The sequence below is a fragment of the Anarrhichthys ocellatus genome, unplaced genomic scaffold, assembly GCF_004355925.1.
Source record: "Anarrhichthys ocellatus isolate YVR2014 unplaced genomic scaffold, GSC_Weel_1.0 scaffold2, whole genome shotgun sequence".
Lineage (NCBI taxonomy): Eukaryota > Metazoa > Chordata > Actinopteri > Perciformes > Anarhichadidae > Anarrhichthys > Anarrhichthys ocellatus.
The window spans coordinates 8,511,919-8,530,154 of NW_022280032.1; the positions used below are offsets into that span (position 1 = coordinate 8,511,919).

The window sequence follows — 18,236 nt, forward strand, 5'->3', positions numbered from 1 at the left end:
TGTTCTGTGTGATTTAAAGGATCTCACAATGAAAAGATTTATTATTAAATTAGTAGTAAAAAGTAACAAAGCACATTTACTTAAATACTGTATTTAAGAACAACTTAGAGATATTTGTACTTTACTTTATACTTCTACTCCACTACATTTCAGAGGGAAGCATTGTGCTTTTTTTTATTCAATAGCATAAATTCAAATTAGTTCGATTTTACATACAAAACATATGATCAACTTAATCATCAAGTTAACCATGTGTTTACTGCAACCTTAGTGGAGCGTTACAGTTTGATGCGTTAGAAATGTGACGCTAATGGGTCCTGACTAAGCGTCATCATGTGATGAGTTGGGAATGAGAGTGGGTTGGGAATTTCTACTTTTACTTAAGCAAATAATCGGAGTACTTCTTCCACCACAGCCATATTTTAACATGGAAGTAGAAACATAATCTACAAGGATTCTTTCTTTCTTATGCACAGAGCCTCACAATCACACAAACCTGCAGGTAGTGATGGAGCTGTTGAACCAGGAAGGGCTTTCCCCGTCATCAGGCTTGTTGGCCAGTGGGAACGCAGAGATGTTAAACACAGACAGGCTGTTGTTTATGTAGCCTTTCATATTCATCTCACCGTCTGGCTGGTAGGCGTACATGTACACAAGCCGAGGGATCATATCGGAGGTGAAGGCCACAATAAACGCCTAGAAAGCAGGGAAAGAAACGGTGTGAGGAAAACTAGAGATACAACTAGGTAGATAATGAGCAGACGCAAAGCACACAGATGTTGTCGAGCACTCACATTTGTGACCACAGAGAGTACGGCCATCCCATTGAGGATTTCCTGCCAGGCTCCGATGCTGTGAGCCTTTGCTGCCACAGGACGTCTGAATTGAGTGGTGAGCTTCCAGGCATCCACTCTAACCTCGATGATGTTGTTGATAAGTGCCAGCAGGGGTGCCAGTGGAAAGGAGGCGACGAACAGTGTGATGAAACCAAACTGGATCACTGGGACACAAAGAGAGAGGTTAGTGAAAGACAGTAAAATGGAAACAGCACCATCTACAGAATCTCAGCAGACACTGCATCTATCCATCCATACATCCATCAGTCGATCTATCTGTCTATCTATCTGTTTGTCTTGGTTTTGTTGTAGGCCTGGTCTGAACTGAAACTGGACTTCACTAAAATGGTCTTGAATACCTTCAAGTGTGTCTTTATATCTTGTTCTTTGTGTAATGGATTGACTATGCAGTGAATGTTTACCCATTTCCAAGTACTCGTAGAAGAGGCCCAGCTGTCCAAAGCACTGCAGGTCGTGGTCCTGCTCCCAGCGGCTGTACAGACTCTCTGGGTGGTTTCGTGCCTTCCTGCTGCCCCACCAGTTCATCAGCCACCTGAAGGACACAAGAGGGCGATAGAGAGCTGTGAGAGTTCCCCTTCGAACAGCCATATTGAAGGCTCTCATATTGTACAATTGTAAATATTATGAAGAGATGACTCAGTTTCTAAACATAGCACCCGTTTATCTGAACTGAGCATAACAGTCTAGGTTTATTTCTGTATTCGTTTAGAATGGAAACAGATTATGCAGCCACTGATAACAGGCCTTTTCAAAGCAGACATTTGGACTTCTCATGGTAGCAAAAGCACAGATGTAAGTAATTAACATTAACGATGGCTCTGATGCCGTTATTACATTACTTTGAGTACTTTTCTAAATCATCTTGCAGGAGGAACTAACTGACAATTTTTTGAAAATCTAAAAAGAAACAACTCCTACGCTGACTTCTAAAAAGATCAATGATATCAAAATATAAAACAAAGCCCCAGCCATGGTTGATGTATCTATGAGTTATGTGGTGTAACTGCAAAGCCTGTAAAGACTGTGTGAATTTACCCCCCTTGTATCTTTTCTTGTGCTTTGAATGGTCGGTTTAGTTTTACTCACGGGACCAGAGCCTCCTGGATGTTGCCCCACACCTGTTTACCAGTCATCACTATCACCAGCTGGGTGGTCAACTCAATCAAACAGCCCCCAGGGTCACACTGGATGTAGACAGGTAAATGGGAAAGAAACAAACAATAAAGATCCAAGTCGAATAACCGGGGTTGATCCTATAGAATGTAATGTAGTTATATCTCTACCTCTTCATTCCTCAGTTTGCTGCCAAACATATACTCATAATCTCCAGGAAAGCCGACAAACTTTCCCTTAAAGAAAGCCACGTAGAAGCAGGAGGAGTAGTAGTTTACAAACTGGAAGAGGAACATCTTCACCGTCAGTTTGTTCTCATACTCCAGGTGGGTCTTGGGAATCTCTGCCACATTGTAAAAGATGATAACATATAGATTTTGAATACATAAACGAAAAAGGGAAGACATTTCACACTTGTGAAATGCATAGTGGATACATAAAGACACAGAAGTTTAATAATGTTGGACATGCTCTCTCACTCTGACCCTCACCCATGTCAGTGATCCAAACAGCCACTCTCTCATACATGAGGTTGAGGATCATGATGATAACAAAGTTGATGCAGGAGGCTGTGACAGAAGTGGCCAGCTGTGGCGTGATGTAAGGGCCAACCACCTGTAGGTGGCTGGTGGCACTGTCCTTCATGATGCTGGCGAAGGCTGCGTATACCGCCAGGCGGTACGCAATCACCCCAATGATGCAGGCAATGATCAATGAGATCTTCAGGACGGAGACAACAGAAACAACATGAAAGACAACTACATGGCACAAGACAAAAGTACAGTACACAGAGAACACCATACAAACTGTGACGCAAGTGCAAAAAACATTTAGACATATGAATAAAAGAAGGTGAATTATTGCAAACATACATGTTAGGAGGAACTGTCATGCTTAAAGTGTGCACACATGTCCCATGAAAAGAAGTATCCAATACTCTTCTTAGCTCATGCACATGTTACAGATGTTTACTAAGAGTCAGTACAGTAATACTCTGGGCCAAAATGTTTAAAACTGCAAGACTTTGGTCCTATAGGTCATATTTCTAAGAATCACATAATTTTACTCATATTTTTAGAATTTAAAGTAAGTGACATAAATATAAACTATTCTGACTTGGTCTCAGCTCCCACATTTTTCTTAGGAGTTTTATACATACTGGCCCTGGTCACATGATACTAGTGATGATGATGATGATAATGACCAGTATGATGAGAAAGACAAAAAGACACAGGGTGAAGAAGCAGGTAGAGGATGAAAGTCGTTTAGAGTCATCAAATGTACCAAAGGTACAATGCTCACCCATAACAGGACCGTGGCTCCAGACAGACATGTGCGTGCACACTTGCTTGTTATGGGTAAGTATGGTTCCATTTCCTATATCACAAGCAAGCAAAGCATGGACACAGGAGTCAGTCACCCTTTGTTATATCCTGAAAAGACAGCTCTAAAAGAGGCCAGGCTCCTTTAATTACCACTAACTGGCCCCAGATGCAAGGCAGAGCGCGGTCGCCCAATTACAGCTTTTTGTGTGTGGGTGTTTCGGTCCAAGTCCAATTCTTTCATCTAGCGGTCTCCTGGTGAAGCCGGCCTTTCAAGATACTGATCCACCAGACAAACAATAATGCAGTACAAAAGGAAACTCGTGCCTCTGAGTCTTTCCAGAAATGCCTCTTACCTACACAAACTACGCCACACCAAAACCAATTCCTCACCAATGTGGCATTCCATGTTAGGTGCCATCCTTACCCAGAGTGTCACTGTGGCCCAGCACAGCAACAACTTCCCCATTAAATCTGTTGCAGTCCTGTGAAGAACCCACTCTGTTTCCTAAAGGTGGGTGGGATGTGGTCAAGGCAAATAATAGCACCCTGCTTCTGTTCATTTTACACATCTGTGTCTGTCACTATCCACAACTATGTGCTCCTGACCCCCGAAAACGCAGATGGTGAATTTTCAGTAATATTGTCAATCAAAAACTCTCCATTTACAAGAGTTTTTTAGTTCGTGAATGACTCCAACCAACTGAAAAGTTTTAAAATCAATAAAACAGTTTCTGTAATCTGACCAAGCCTACCAATCAGTATGTGTGTCTGGTAACACCTTGTGGAAGCTAAGCAGACCTAAAGCTAAAAGTATTAAACAGCATATTAGTATTTAATAAGCACACAAACACCTGAGTGATGCGGTTCAGCTTTCGGTTGGTGCACTTGGATTCGTACTCTGGCCGAAGCTGAAGCTGCTGTTGTTCCTCCTCAAAGTCGACCAGATCCCATTCGTACTCGAGACGAGCCTGCCGCCTCTTCCAGAACTCCAGAAACAGCGTCACTATAGAGCATACGGCGCAAAAATTTTAATTTTTCAGTGCTTTGACCACCATTGACCTCCATCTTATTGGTGTGATTGCAAAAGTAGCAGATCTCAGCACCTCAGTAGATGAAAATTAAGCGAGAACTTTTTTTTTGTGATTTGGGTCATTTAAATACAGAGTGAGTAACTGTGATTTAAATTCATCAGCTCCCACTAGGTGGTGCACTGGGTTAGAAATTACAAAATGCAGAGAGCAGACATTTTTACTCACCCCAAATCCCCATAAATATGGCGAAAAACACTGTCCCCACATTGTCAAATAGGTGCGATTGCTGAAAGAAGAACATGTTGGAGAAATAATGAGATAATGAATAACGGATTTTTTGACATTTAGCTGCAACCACCCTTTAAATGTCACATATTGTAGGTAGAACATAATTCATGATGAACAAAAACAGTCACAAAGCCAAGATGTCTCACCCATGAGGAGTTGCATGTTGTGTTGAGTTTCCAGTAGCCACATTTCTTGTCACACAACGGGCACATGACAATATGCCCCCCGACCTGCTCACTACATATTTCTTTACTGTAGGGCAACGAGACAAACAAGGAGATTGGTCATAAACTAATAGCTAATAAAACAATGACACCTGGAAGACCTACAAAACAGGTTATTAAAAAAAAAAAATCACCTCCAATCGTTGTCATCGTAAGTGAGTAATCCATAGATGAAACAAATCGTTCCAACTATTGCAGCAAACAACAGCATCTCAGTGTAGAAGCCCAGCCACGCAAAATAAATACCTATCTTCTCCCCATAATACTTCCTGTTGAAGGGAAAAACAACATGTTTGCAGTAAATATTTAATTAAAGAAATAATATGAAAGATTTAGATTTCTGCTAAGTCACATCTAATACCAAATGAGGTAACACTATAGGGATTGGGCATATGGCCAATTGATGAAAGCCCTTGCATTTGCATTATAACAAACTGGACGTCTGTGGCAATATAACCAAAAATAATCACAGGTGACTCTGTGTATCAGGGAAGTGGGAGCAAAAAACAGACCTACAATTACCACTTATCACCATACTGCCAAAAGTTGGTACTGCCAAATTTAAAGAAACAGAAATCTTCGAGATTGTAACTTTAACATCAGATGTGAGTACTCTGTTTTAAAGTCTTACCTTATAAGATTGAGGGGCTGCTCCTTGAAGAAACAGAAGAATCTGGCCCAGTGTTTGTGGAGATTGTATCTGTCACTTTCGCAGTTAGCATCCTTCGATCTTGACCAGTATCTACACTGCTCGCACAATTGAAACACAGTCACATTGCAAAGTTATTCATCCTCGCAAATGCCATATCCAACACTGCCTCCAACAAGAGGTTACTGTGGAAAAGTAATGAGTGCAAATTTCATTAAAGTCTCTGTCTTTTTCCAATGACAAAAAAAAAAAAGAAATTAAAAATAAAAAAAAATAAAGGAGGTGAATGTTCACCAAAAGAGGCTCACATCATGCAGGGGGAAGGCAGCAGTGTAGGTGCCATTGTTGAGCAACCTCTTGATCCCCTTCTTGTCTTTATCTCCACATTCATCCCTGAAGTACGAACAGCGGGACAGGATGTAGTAGAGCTGGGCACAGGGAGATATAGGATATAAGGGTATAGTTTTGTTGGATACAAACAGAATGATAAAGTTGCTTCTGTATTCACAATAGCTTAAGATAATGGACATTAAATTCCTCACAGCAGATATAACTAAATTTATAGGTTAGTCATTAAAATAAGCCTTTTAAAAATGCAACACACGTGGAGGCCTGCACACAGAACTGCAGCGTCTGTAGTATTTAATATTGCAAATTCAGATTGGATGTGAATGTCAAGGGAAATTTTTTAATTTAAAATTCACAAACAAGATAAAAAAGTATCCTTACTATCCTGTTGCGAGTAGAAGGCGAGAAGAACGTATCTTTGTTGTCGATAAGGAAGAAGTCAGACTTGCTCTTGTCAAAGGGAGCTGTGAAATAGTCTGGCTGGGGGTGCATGATGTGCTCCGGCAGACGGAAAGGGGTGGACAGCCAGTTCATCGGCGTGTCGCTGTTGTCTGGGATGTCGTTGGCCTTGAATGGGACCTTAACCTTCAGCACATCTGCGTAGGTGGCCAACACTTCCCATGGAGCGTGGATCTTCACAAAGTAAGTCTTTCCATCGTCTGACTCCTGATGTGAGACAGGTGTCACAGTATAAGGAGTGTAGGGCAACTGATTCATAAACTAAAATATAAGTTCAGTTTTTACAGGTCATATGTAAAAGACACTTTTGTACTGGTTTATTGTTTTACCGCAATTATTGTCTTTGTAAAAACAATGAATAAATAAAATACACATATACATACATATACCCCTCTTTGTGAGCCACCTAATTTCCTTTTACATTAGACATAATCAAATAAATAATTGGATGCTCTTACCGATTTATCTTCTGTCTCCAGCTCCAGGCCGACGTTCACTAGATTGGCCTCATACAGCCTTCTCCTCTCCTTAAGAGGGACACAAAGCATATATGCATATATTTATTAGTTTGATTCCTTTACTGCCATTGCACAACAGTGACATCTCTAAATTGCCCGTATAGGTTGCATGTGAGCGAGAATGGTTGTCTGTCTCTATGTGTCAGCCCTGCGATAGTCTGGCAACCTGTCTTCACCCAATGTCAGCTGGGATCAGCTCCAGCCCCCCTGTGACGCTGAACAGGATAAGTGGGTAAAGATGATGGATGGAAGGATGTGGATCACATTGTATGACGCACAACTGAGAATATACAACTGAAATAAGGTTCAATCATGTCAATGTATGTAAATCAAGCCAAAAAACAAACAAACGTGAAACAAAAGTAAACATGGAATCACAGTCATTGCAGCAGGTGTGAAAATGGTACAAAATAATTACACAACTACTGTTAAAACAGTTGTGGACAAGACAGGACATAAGATAAGATTCCATAGGGCACCTGGAATTAGGTTTAATGTCTTCAGAAGTAGGCACAATTGTCCATATCATCAATAATTCAAACAAAATAATGTACTTCCTTGTTAGAGCTGAGATTTACCATCACATTTTACAACACATGTGGATTCTAGACAGGAACTGGCTTCCTGTCTGCCCTTCCTCATACAGTGGAACAAATGAGAGAGTTCCTGACCAGCACAGAGGTCTGAGTGTTGACTCACTGACGAGGAAAAATGTGAGTCGGCTGTGACACACTTCCACATAGCCGAGTGGTAACACAGAGATGTGAAGACTAACAGCCCAGTATCAAACACAAGTCTCTCTGCACCCAACAGTTGACAACACACAAAAACACATCTGGCCAGCTGCAGTTTGGAAATACTATAATGCAGTTTTACTAAAGGAAAAAGTGTCTGCCAGTCTATCTCTAGATTTGACCTTCTCAGAAAATTCCTTGAGAGGATTACTTCCACAAGCTGAGAATAACAGTTTATCTAACGTTATCAGTGTTGTGGTTTTTGGGGCATGCTGCTGACACACACAGTGAACTTTGAGTGAACTTTGACATCCTGTGAGAAACAGCTCTCACTGTGTAAATCAAAAAGTGGAAATAACATCAGCTGTTCTTTTGTGGGATATTTTAGAATTTCAAGATACTCAACTCTGGAATAAATACAACAATAACACTGAATCAAGAAATAATCGTCAGTTATTACAAGAAGGCTAATATTTTGGACATACAGTCTTAGAAGTTGTTTCTTACCTGTTTTCTCTCACCATCTTTATCGTCTACATAGGACAGGACAAAATCAATCATACGCACTCCATCCCGGAAGAACACAGATTCTTTGCTCTGTTGTTGTTTGTCAATCTATAAACGAGATGGAACAGAGTTATCAGCATTTAAACACACACGTACAGCATCAGCTCAGCAAGTATTTGGACGCATTCAAACACAGCAGAGCAGACAGTGAGACCATTTATGTGTCAGTAGCTAAAAGCAAAACCCAGAGAACGATGCCGCCACACCACTTCACACTCGACTGTTTTTTAAAAACATAAAATACAGATTATTATATTTTCACTCCAAACACAAACAGTATGCTAAATGAAGGGGTACTGCTAAGATGTTTCATGCCGATCATGTCCCTTTTATATGATTTACTGAAGATGAGAATAGGCATTAACATAAATCTTTGTTGTATAACATGAAGAAATCTATGAAATAGAATGATTTGATTTCAGGTTATCTGATCTCATTGAACACTACCTCAGGTTACATGTCATAGCAAAGGATATGTGGAAAGGACAACAAATTCACAACTACCGCTCTCTACACACAACAGGGACATCCAGCATCCATATCGGGCTTAACACACCAACACTGTGGCAGTTTACTTGCTTTTCTGTAAATCCTTCAAGCCATAGCGTCTAAAACCTGTATTGGTGGCTAAAGAAATTCCCAAAATGTGCTAGCCAGTAAATGCTAGCCTTTCAGCAGCCACGGGGCAGAAGAGAATGCTTTAAGAGAGGAAAGGAGGGCATGCTGCTAGTTCTGCTTCAGCTGTTCAGAGAGCTAAATATAACCGACAGTTACTTCTGTCATTACTATAGTAGATATACCTACATTGCACTGCAGCCAATTTAAAGCACTCAACGTTTAGCATCACAAAAAACATTGCACTGTACTGTAGTTCTGACTGAGCTGGCCCCGTCCATCAGCTGCGAGGGTAGGGAGGAAAGGAAGACCACTTTACCTCCATGACCCACTCCCTTTACGGCTATGATGCATCAGCGGAAAGGCTGGCTGTCTGATAGGGCAAAATTGCCTTTCTCCAGGGAGCGCGATCCAGCCCTGAAAGCCCTGTTTCTCTCACTCTCACTCCACTGATCCCCGGCCAGAGGAGTTCCATCTAGTCCACCCACCTCCCTAAACAAGCCCTCACTTGCTCAGACATCTAGCAAAGAGAGAGAGAGAGAGACGAGGAGGGATGCTAGGAGAGAAGTAGAGGAGACTCCTAGAGATGACATCAGCACAGGGACAGCATAGCGGATGCCAGCTAGCTAACTAATGTAATGAGAGCACAGCATCAGGGGAGGTGATATCACTGTACTGTACAACACTGACCATCAGGGGAGCAAAAGTCCCTCAAACACGCCATGTAATATTTCAGATAAGCTAAATTCTAGCTGAAAAGCTAACTGACCACATGAGGAAATCAGCTCTGATAAGAGCGAATTACTGAACAACACAACGGATAACTCTCCCCAGTCCCCAGTCCGAGCTGAATGTTTGAAACTAATCAATCAAACAATCCAGAGACCTTACTACAATGGTGCAAAGTGCAAATGGGACACTATCAGTGGTAAATGCATGCTTCAGACAAGTAGTGATATATACTGTTATTGAGACAGCTGTTAAACAGCTGGATCTTTCACCCTGATTCCTACTATACCAACTTATAAAACAATTCCTGTCTACGTGTTCAATCTTCTTTTACTGTTTTCTTATCCCAATACGTTGTAACGTCTGCTCTGCACTACCTCCCAGACTAGATTGGACCATGTTGACCATGGCAGGGTGGGTGCTTTCTTTAACTGGGACGTCGCTGCAAAAACTCTCAAATTTGCTGTAATTACAGATGTATGGAATGAGTGCGTCTGCTGGGACCTGCTTCTGCTCAGTAAAGCTGGCAGAGGCCACACAGCTCTATACATTTACCAGCTAACCTCTAAGTACTGGGTGTTTAGACATGTGTGTCTTCTATCTTAATTAAGGAGGGTAAATGCAGAACATGCATAAGATGAATAGACTTCTTATTTCAGGGAGGGGTTTCTCTAAAATATCACTGTCAAAACATTTCTGTTTTAGGATAAAATAGTTCTTCTAACAGAACTTCAATGAACTGGTCACCTCTTTAAATATATCACAGCTGATATCATAATCATAATTTAGAAACTTCTCTAGCTTCCTTTTCTACACTTCGACGTCTAAAGTAAAGTAATGCACTGTGATAAGTGCCACAAAACCTAATGGCAAGGTTGCAATTCTCTTCTCTTTTTTTTGGTATATAATTTCAACAGAAGAACAGAACAGAGTTCTGTATTGTTAGACACATTTAGTTTATGGTTGCCTGTAGAACTCTGGGTTGTTTCCTCGGTGCAATCCTGAGACTTGCTCTAAACACAGAGAAGATTGTGTTGTTTTTTTTCCAGAGCTAAAAAAAGGTAAAATGAATATGCAGGAAAATGTATCTGGTTCAGTGCGCGTCTCTAAGAGTTCACGATGAAAACCCTGCTGAAAGGTTGCATGCAGCTGAAACTTCTTGTAAGAGGAGGACTTTACACTCAGCTTTTGTTTCCATTCTTCATTATAGAGGCAGTTGATAGATGTGCAGCTGGCTCCCTCTAAAACTCCTTCATGCGATCTTTCACTCGGCTAAATTGCAGCATTTATTCGGAGGAAGCCTGATTATTAGAAATGCTTATGGCCGGTTTTTTTTCTTAGAGTAGCAGCTGTTAAAAAAGAGGTAATGATTCCACTTTGAATCAAAATGGTTTTAACACTGTTTAAACAAGACCACATGTTAGAGGATTCAAAAGAAGAAGCCGACGGTACACTTTAAGGTTAGTTAGCCACAGCCGAGTCCAATCCTGTCATGAGCACAGGGCAGGGCCATGATTACAGTATAGACTGTATATACTTAAAGTACACAAGCACACAAGCACACATACTGTATATGCGCACACACAGAAACAGCTAGGCAAATGACAAATGCGATACATGTGCAAATGGGCACTTTTTAATTATGCTGTAACACCACCAGGCTGTTGATTTCTCTTCAGTGAAGCGGGCGGTTATCACAGGTGAGAACAAAGCAAGGGAAAAGGACTTTTCCATTTTTAATGAACTCTTATGATGCATCAACCCACCACTCATGCCAGCATGTTTCCATTACTCTTTGCAGCCAAAAAAAAAAAAACTTGCTCTCTAGAAGCCACCATCAGCTCTCTACAAAGAAATGGGTTATTGATTTCATCTCTTATGTCCAAGCGTTTTTCTCTGACTAATGACGGTGGAGAAACTCAACACTGAACAAACATTTCTCAAGAAGGAAATAAAGGCTGGCAGGCAGAAATATGCATAAATTTGGATAGCATCACATCACAAGCCTGTTTTACCATGCCATACCCTGGAGCGAAACTTCAGGAATAGCGCCCGCTTTCTCGAGAGCTGTGGAGGAACCGATTGGATAGTGAGGGAAAGCCTAACAACACAACAAATTCAACAAAATACAGCTAAAACTGTATTTTTACCGTTTATTTGGCGATCAAAGTGTCACATACTCAACACGCGCGTTACGTTAACACATCATTACAGATGATGTCAAAAAACACTTCATAACTGTTATAAGTAAAGTTGCGTCTTGCTCAGTTACAGGTTTGAGTTCAGAGGTGATGTAAAATGACACAAACAAGCACACTGACACAGCGGCATGCATCTGTGCCCCCGACTGGTGTCTTACCCCAGTCAAATCACTGATTCGCTCTGAGGTCTGAGGATCAGACTGTGGACTGTCGCTGTAGTCAGAGGGGGACAGGGAGGCCAGGCTGGTGTTGAGAGACTCACAAGTCTCTACACACACATCGGTTCTTAAAGGAGACTTTAAGTACAGTGTGATAGGGTGGGGGGACAGACAGGAGAAAAAGGGTTAACCCTGACTTTCTCATGGAATGTACAGGTTGTAAACTAGTAAACGTTTATTGGAAAAATTGATGTAATCTCAAAACTAAGACTATAAATTGTGGGCAAGATAGGCAAGTTAACCCTTCGACCACATGTTGGCTGTTGATTGGAGGGTGATTTACAATAAGAAAATCAGTGTGACCGATGGGGAAATCTAAAAGCATTTCACTTGTACACAATGAACTTCCCGCTACCATGTTTTTAGGAGGTGAAGATGTGATATTGTTCGACAGAAATCTTTAATTTATTTGTCTTGGGAAGCCACGGTTAACTCAAATGAACAATGGAGTGCGTAGATCAGCGATGTCTGCAAACGAAAATAGTGCATGGTTGTGTGGCATGTGCGCTGTGGAGATGTTGAAGGTGCAAAACCAAAAGACAGTGATGCAGGGTGGATGGCAGCTGCAGGAAGGGTGAGACCGAGTTAACACATGGCTTTTATATGCTGGAAGGCCCAGATGAGCTTGCTCAAGCTGACGACCCTCACTTGTCAGCCAGCTGCCTGTTGAGGTTGGCCAGGACAGCCTTCAAGACAGTGGGAGGGGCGTCACAATTAACATATGGGTACATACCGGTGATTGTCCCTGCTGGAGGGATCCTGTGCTGGATGGATCCTGTGCATGTTGGTCGTAGCCATTTAGATCATCTGCAAGACAGTAACATAAGAAACACTAAATCAGCAATAGAATTAACACTGCTAATCAGGACAGCATTCTCCTACCATTGTAGAAGAATAATAAGTAGCATATCAAAGCTCAGACAGGCAGGTTGGAGGCAGTAACGTTTCAGGCATATGAACAGCTGCCTCAGTTATTAGAGGAGCACTGACAGACAGCCAATGTTGTGGTCTATATTTGTACAGCATTTTGTGGCAGTGCTCCCAAAAGGCCAGATAGCATGACTTAACTGGATCACTGTGAAAGATTACAAACAGCCATGTTGCTACCGCTACGGGAGTGACTACAGGAAACGAAGAAGTCCGGTAAACTCCCTCCATGTGATTGAAAATGAAAGCTGCTTGTAAACAGCCATGTTGCTACCGCTACGGGAGTGACTACAGGAAACGAAGACGTCCGGTAAACTCCCTCCATGTGATTGAAAATGAAAGCTGCTTGTGTGATGACACATGCCGAAGTTCTGCTCTCACCCTCCATTCAGTGCCCGACAAAAGCAATTACAACCTTCTAGAGTACATTCAATCTGAGTACAAATATTTACAAAAACAAATAGCAGGGCAGATGGAAAAGCAAGACAAACATCAAGTGCTGGTAGCAACACTTTCGCCAAGAAATCTCAAGGTTTCAGTCTCCGTGTCTGTGTTTAAATAGAAATGCAACCGTCCTAATTGATGGTCTCTCTGAGTTATATTTAGTCTGAACTCAACACACAAAATGTGCTTACACAGACCTGAAACAAGCATTTAAACCTTGTAATATGTAAACCTTCTCTGTCTCTACATTATTACACAGTAGGTCAGCAAAGTATTAGTTAGTGGTTTGAAACAAAAATAAATTACATTTTTCAGAACTGGCATTTACCAATGCAGACCTTTATTGTTGTTATAATAAATCACAGTTTTTCCCTCAGTAACAATGCAACAACTAAAATACATTGTTAGTTATTTGTTATTTGGAATATGAAAGTGAAGCTTGCTGTTATCATTTGCATCACACAGCATGCTTATTGATACCTATATCTTTTCAGGATGTGGAGGTTTAGGGAGTACCGTTATCCACCAGCAGTGACCCTTGAAGAATCAGTTCTTTAAAATACAATTTACATGGCCACCCTTTTATGGCAGACTTTTATAGTGCTTTAACAACAACATTAAATCCAACTTCTTGTTTCATCTTCCTTAAAAACACTCGAGGATACTAACTTTGATGGATGGTTTGCTGTCATTTGTTCCAAAATATGTTTCTTTCCCAACATATGCACACAGCTGAGCATATTGTTGCACAGTTGGACTCAGCATTAGAGCACTCGGTATAAAGCGTCTCTCAGCTAAGCCAACAGTCTTTTCCCACCTCGGAAGCCTCCACAATTAAGGCATTGTTCAAGAGAGAGCAGCTGATCACAGTGGAAATGCCACAAGGCTGCTTCTGACTCTCTTTTTATTACCACAGCAACTGACCAGACTCCAGACCTCATGTACATCTATCATTTACAGCTGGGCTACATCGATACTAAAAGGGAAATCATACAACAAATAGAGCTGGTTTCTTGAAAAAACTGAGGTATGGACAAGTTTTTAGCATCTGTATAGCTGTATCAAATGTTGTACCCATAGTTTTTCAGGGTTACCTTCTGCCATCTAAGGGTGTTAAAGTAAATTCAGCAGCCTCATGTTTTCAAACTGCTTTATTTGTATATAAAACAAAACTGTGAGACTTTCACAAATCTGAAAAATCTGAAGAAATTGACTTTTTGCAGTGTTTATGCAGTCTGATTTACTATTAAATGACATTTAAAGACTCTCACATTATACATGTATTCATTTAGACTCTGATTGTGTTGGCAGTCTGGGGATATGCCAGGTAACAGTAAGACTTTCAATGAATTGTTGTTGGCCCTACCTCATACAATATGGTTAGCCATATATAGAGGCTGGTTTCCCATCAGCGGTCACCATTGTATAAACTATGCCCCGTAATATTAAAGTAATCACGATTTGGAATACTGCAGTGTGTTATCTCAACACACCATAAACACACAACACCAATGTAAGAGTAACAATAGATCACGATCCTGTAGTGATCGGCTAGGATACGATTCTCTCCATGTTGCAGATGAAACTCAACACTGGAGGGTATCCAGGGTGAATCATCCTCCACTCAGCAACACCATAAAAGGCAAAAAAAAAAACCCAATCATCTAAGCGTTTGTTTGGAATTCACAGGAGGCCAGAAGCAGAGAAGGGTTTGGGGTTTGTGCTGGTGGATAAAGAGGTGCCTGTATGTGACAGAGAGTTTCCAGTAAGCAGGCCAGCTGTCAGAGGCTGGCTGGCTGTACGTCACTGCTGCTTGCATAGAAACACAGCCAGATTATGAGCTTGTTATGGCGGGGGAAAGAGGAAATGTGCAGGTTGGGTGCGTCTTAAAATAATTTAGTTGAGCAAATGTTACTTAAATTGATTGTACAAATGTCCTGTGTATCGGTGGAGGTGGTACAGTTGTTTTTATACACTGCAATTTGCCAGCTGCCCCAGGAAGACTAAGTTAAAGTGTGCTGTTTAACTTTGTTGTCAAATGTGAAATGTTTTCGTTATGTTGTTATGGTCGTTAAAAAGTTTCAGTTCTTATAATATATTTGTCCACAATATTCTAATACAGTAATGTTTAAAGGGCTGTTGTTTTAGTGTAAAATGTGTTTAATAGTGCATGAAAACTTTGTTTAAAGTTATTCTTAACAGACTGGGGAATACCAACCTCAGTTTAGTCTTAATTGATTTCCCAGCAGGACGGTATCTAAACACTAATGGAGCACAACACAGCGATGTTTTGAATGTAAAACTACGGAACCGCAGACGGCCGACTGCCTTCGGATTTGAGCTACTCACCATTGAAAGAGTCAGTTGGGCTCATCTCTATCAAACTGTCCTCTCCGGTTTTGCCCGTTATTCTGTGCATGTTGAGTCTCTCGTGTTCGCGAGCCGTGCTTATCGGTCCTCATGTGCACCAAGATATCCCCCGACGGACGACTTCTGTCCCGCCTTCCCACGCTTTAGACTCCGAGCCGTTCTCCTTCACAGTGCTCCTCTTCAGCTCCTACACCGGGATAGTCGCCCAGGCTGCCCTCCTTCACCCACTGACCGCCGACTGCTGCATCACTCCAGCATGGAGGGAGGTCCGTGTGGGGAGTGGCTCCACACCACAAGCCAATGAGCCCAGCGGTGAACGGATACTGCAGCCTAGTCTACGTCTTATTTTAGGTTGGCCTCATGTACAACTGGACGAACACAAACGGAAAGTTCAAATAACATGTATCTACCTAACATGATAAAATACAACAATAGAAGCTAACGTCAGGTAACGGTTCTAAAACAACTGACGCATGCCAGCCAATCAGGAACGAGTATTCTCCAGCAGATGTTATCATGACACGATGACATGTCAATTAAATCAATTAAAGGCAATGTATAAAAAAACCAAGTAGACTATATTCAGTCTGTGGGTGTTATCTTTTTGACACTGTTTTGATATGCAGGGTCTTTTTTGTCACGTGGTCTTAGTAAACACGACCATAGCAGCAATTACCCACACAATATCATCTGCAATAAAAATCACATACTTTGTTGATATACTAACGATCTTGCAAATACAGACTAGGTTACAAGGACTTGTGTTTATTGGGCTGTGACGCTGTTGTCACTCTGTTCCCTTAGATAATGTATTTGCTTATAGGGATTAATTACATTTGTTAGGCAAAATGTCCAGAGTTAGAGCTTCCAGGAACTCCTTCACAACCAACCACATGAGCTTATTAACTCGTGCCTTTTCCAAAACTGTTTCATATTAAAGATCTTTAAAACTAAAGGTATTTCACCAGAGAAGATACTCAAACAGTTAAAGAAAATGTTCTGTTCCCATAGTTGGAGCGTGAATCCTCAGTGATGTTTTTAGGCTCAGTAAATAAAACATAACAGACATGTTATATTCTTTACCGAGGAGCACTTTCCAGGACTGTGTGAACTCTATATTACATCTTTCAACAATCACGCGGATGTTTATTCTAGTGTTTTGTTCTGTTTTGTCTAAAGCAGCGCGATGTTTAGCTTATCTACCCAGCCGTTCACCTCATCTGTTTGTTTCTTCTGTAACAGGGAGTTCAGGAAAGGACCCAGCAACTCTTCCCTGCTCCGCCCAGCCACCTCTCTACCCTGTTCTTCCACTCCGGTCGTATTTAGCCGCAGTGGCCCCCCTCTGTCGCCCTTCAAGTGGTTCACACAGTCCTGCTGGTGTAATTATGTCGTGCTCCTCTGCGGGGTGTGGCCGTGTACAGAAATACAGCCCCTTATTTTCGCGACCACTTTTTCTTTAGCCTCACATCGCCTCTCTTCCTCGTGTGGCTCTTCCTGGGTGTGCACTGCTTTCCAAGACTAATGGTGAAGATCATCTTTAATAACAAGGCACAGAGGGCCACCCGTTTGACATGTTAGTTTTTCTTTTTTTATATAGTCAAAGAGAGAGGATGGGAAACAGAAATAGGTCCAAGATGTGCGATAGGAATCACATGTAAGATATAGAAACACACACACACACACACACACACACACACACACACACACACACACAAGCTCATTATACGCTCACCAATATCAAGTAGGCCTACTGCATAATACTCCTATGTCACTATAATTTAAAGCAGATAAAGATTTTTAGAAATATCTTTCAGAAATATGGAAACAGCATTCAAACAGCAAGACACACATGTAGAGAAAACTACTGTGCCAGTCGTTTAACTTAGCTCTAAGGAACATTAAATATACTTTAAGTATGGAAGTTATTCATTGAGATAATTTACCTTTTAAAAGCATGATAATATTTACATCACATTACAGGATTATTACTATTCAGTGTCAAGCAGCATTGGAATGCGGTGGTTAAAAGGTGGAGTAAAGTTTGATCGTTTTAATCTGTCACACTGCATCATTGTTTAATAGGTTGGTCACATATTTTGTACTATACTGTAATAAGAGTGCAATATAGTGGATACAATTGAAATTCTCAAGTAAAGCACAAGTTACAGTACAGCTACTTTCCTCCACTAAAAAGTTAAAGTAGCAGTGGGTCAATCTTGTGCATTTTTCAATGATTAACTATTATTGTTTTATGACTTTTGTTTTGGTACTTCCTCTAAATGTGGACAAGTTTAGTTTGTTCTCAAAATATGGACATTCGATTTGCAGTAGAAGTAAAGCTGCTGAGGAAGCAACTTGGAAAGCTACTGTAAACACTAGATGAACGAGTAAGCTTTACGTTTGTTACATATTTAATAAATCAAGCTCCCACCATGGGTTATCTAATAAGGCCGGTTTATTTTGTACATGTAGTCAGATAGAATCAATTCATCTTGTGTTTGCTTATTTGCAGTTTAACTAGCTCAATGGATTCAACATTGATAATATAATATAATATTAAACACTAATGTGTATGATGAATTTAAGTTTTAATAGTTATATTCATTTATTTTGTTTGGT

General features: G+C 41.0%; 1 protein-coding gene across 4 annotated transcripts in view; it reads right to left on the reverse strand.

The window, feature by feature from the left end:
- The window catches only part of ano5a (anoctamin 5a), a 17,206-nt gene extending 1,343 nt beyond the window's left edge, over nucleotides 1-15,863 (reverse strand). The window contains exons 1-20 of one of the 4 annotated variants that reach the window (XM_031859716.1): nucleotides 15,597-15,863; nucleotides 12,610-12,683; nucleotides 11,817-11,954; nucleotides 11,483-11,524; nucleotides 8,054-8,161; nucleotides 6,753-6,821; nucleotides 6,217-6,501; nucleotides 5,796-5,915; nucleotides 5,470-5,585; nucleotides 4,973-5,107; nucleotides 4,761-4,866; nucleotides 4,552-4,612; nucleotides 4,147-4,298; nucleotides 3,273-3,347; nucleotides 2,462-2,690; nucleotides 2,141-2,313; nucleotides 1,944-2,041; nucleotides 1,259-1,389; nucleotides 795-1,000; nucleotides 497-696 (exon numbers count right to left, since the gene is read on the reverse strand). In XM_031859716.1, coding sequence (XP_031715576.1) covers nucleotides 497-696; nucleotides 795-1,000; nucleotides 1,259-1,389; nucleotides 1,944-2,041; nucleotides 2,141-2,313; nucleotides 2,462-2,690; nucleotides 3,273-3,347; nucleotides 4,147-4,298; nucleotides 4,552-4,612; nucleotides 4,761-4,866; nucleotides 4,973-5,107; nucleotides 5,470-5,585; nucleotides 5,796-5,915; nucleotides 6,217-6,501; nucleotides 6,753-6,821; nucleotides 8,054-8,161; nucleotides 11,483-11,524; nucleotides 11,817-11,954; nucleotides 12,610-12,683; nucleotides 15,597-15,666 — 2,588 coding nt within the window. In that variant the 5' untranslated portion in view covers nucleotides 15,667-15,863. Of the gene's footprint in view, nucleotides 1-496; nucleotides 697-794; nucleotides 1,001-1,258; nucleotides 1,390-1,943; nucleotides 2,042-2,140; nucleotides 2,314-2,461; nucleotides 2,691-3,272; nucleotides 3,348-4,146; nucleotides 4,299-4,551; nucleotides 4,613-4,760; nucleotides 4,867-4,972; nucleotides 5,108-5,469; nucleotides 5,586-5,795; nucleotides 5,916-6,216; nucleotides 6,502-6,752; nucleotides 6,822-8,053; nucleotides 8,162-9,047; nucleotides 11,763-11,816; nucleotides 11,955-12,609; nucleotides 12,684-15,596 lie in introns of those variants that run through there. The other 3 variants (XM_031859691.1, XM_031859699.1, XM_031859708.1) reach the window with 3 other exon arrangements.
- Nucleotides 15,864-18,236: the final 2,373 nt, after the last annotated feature.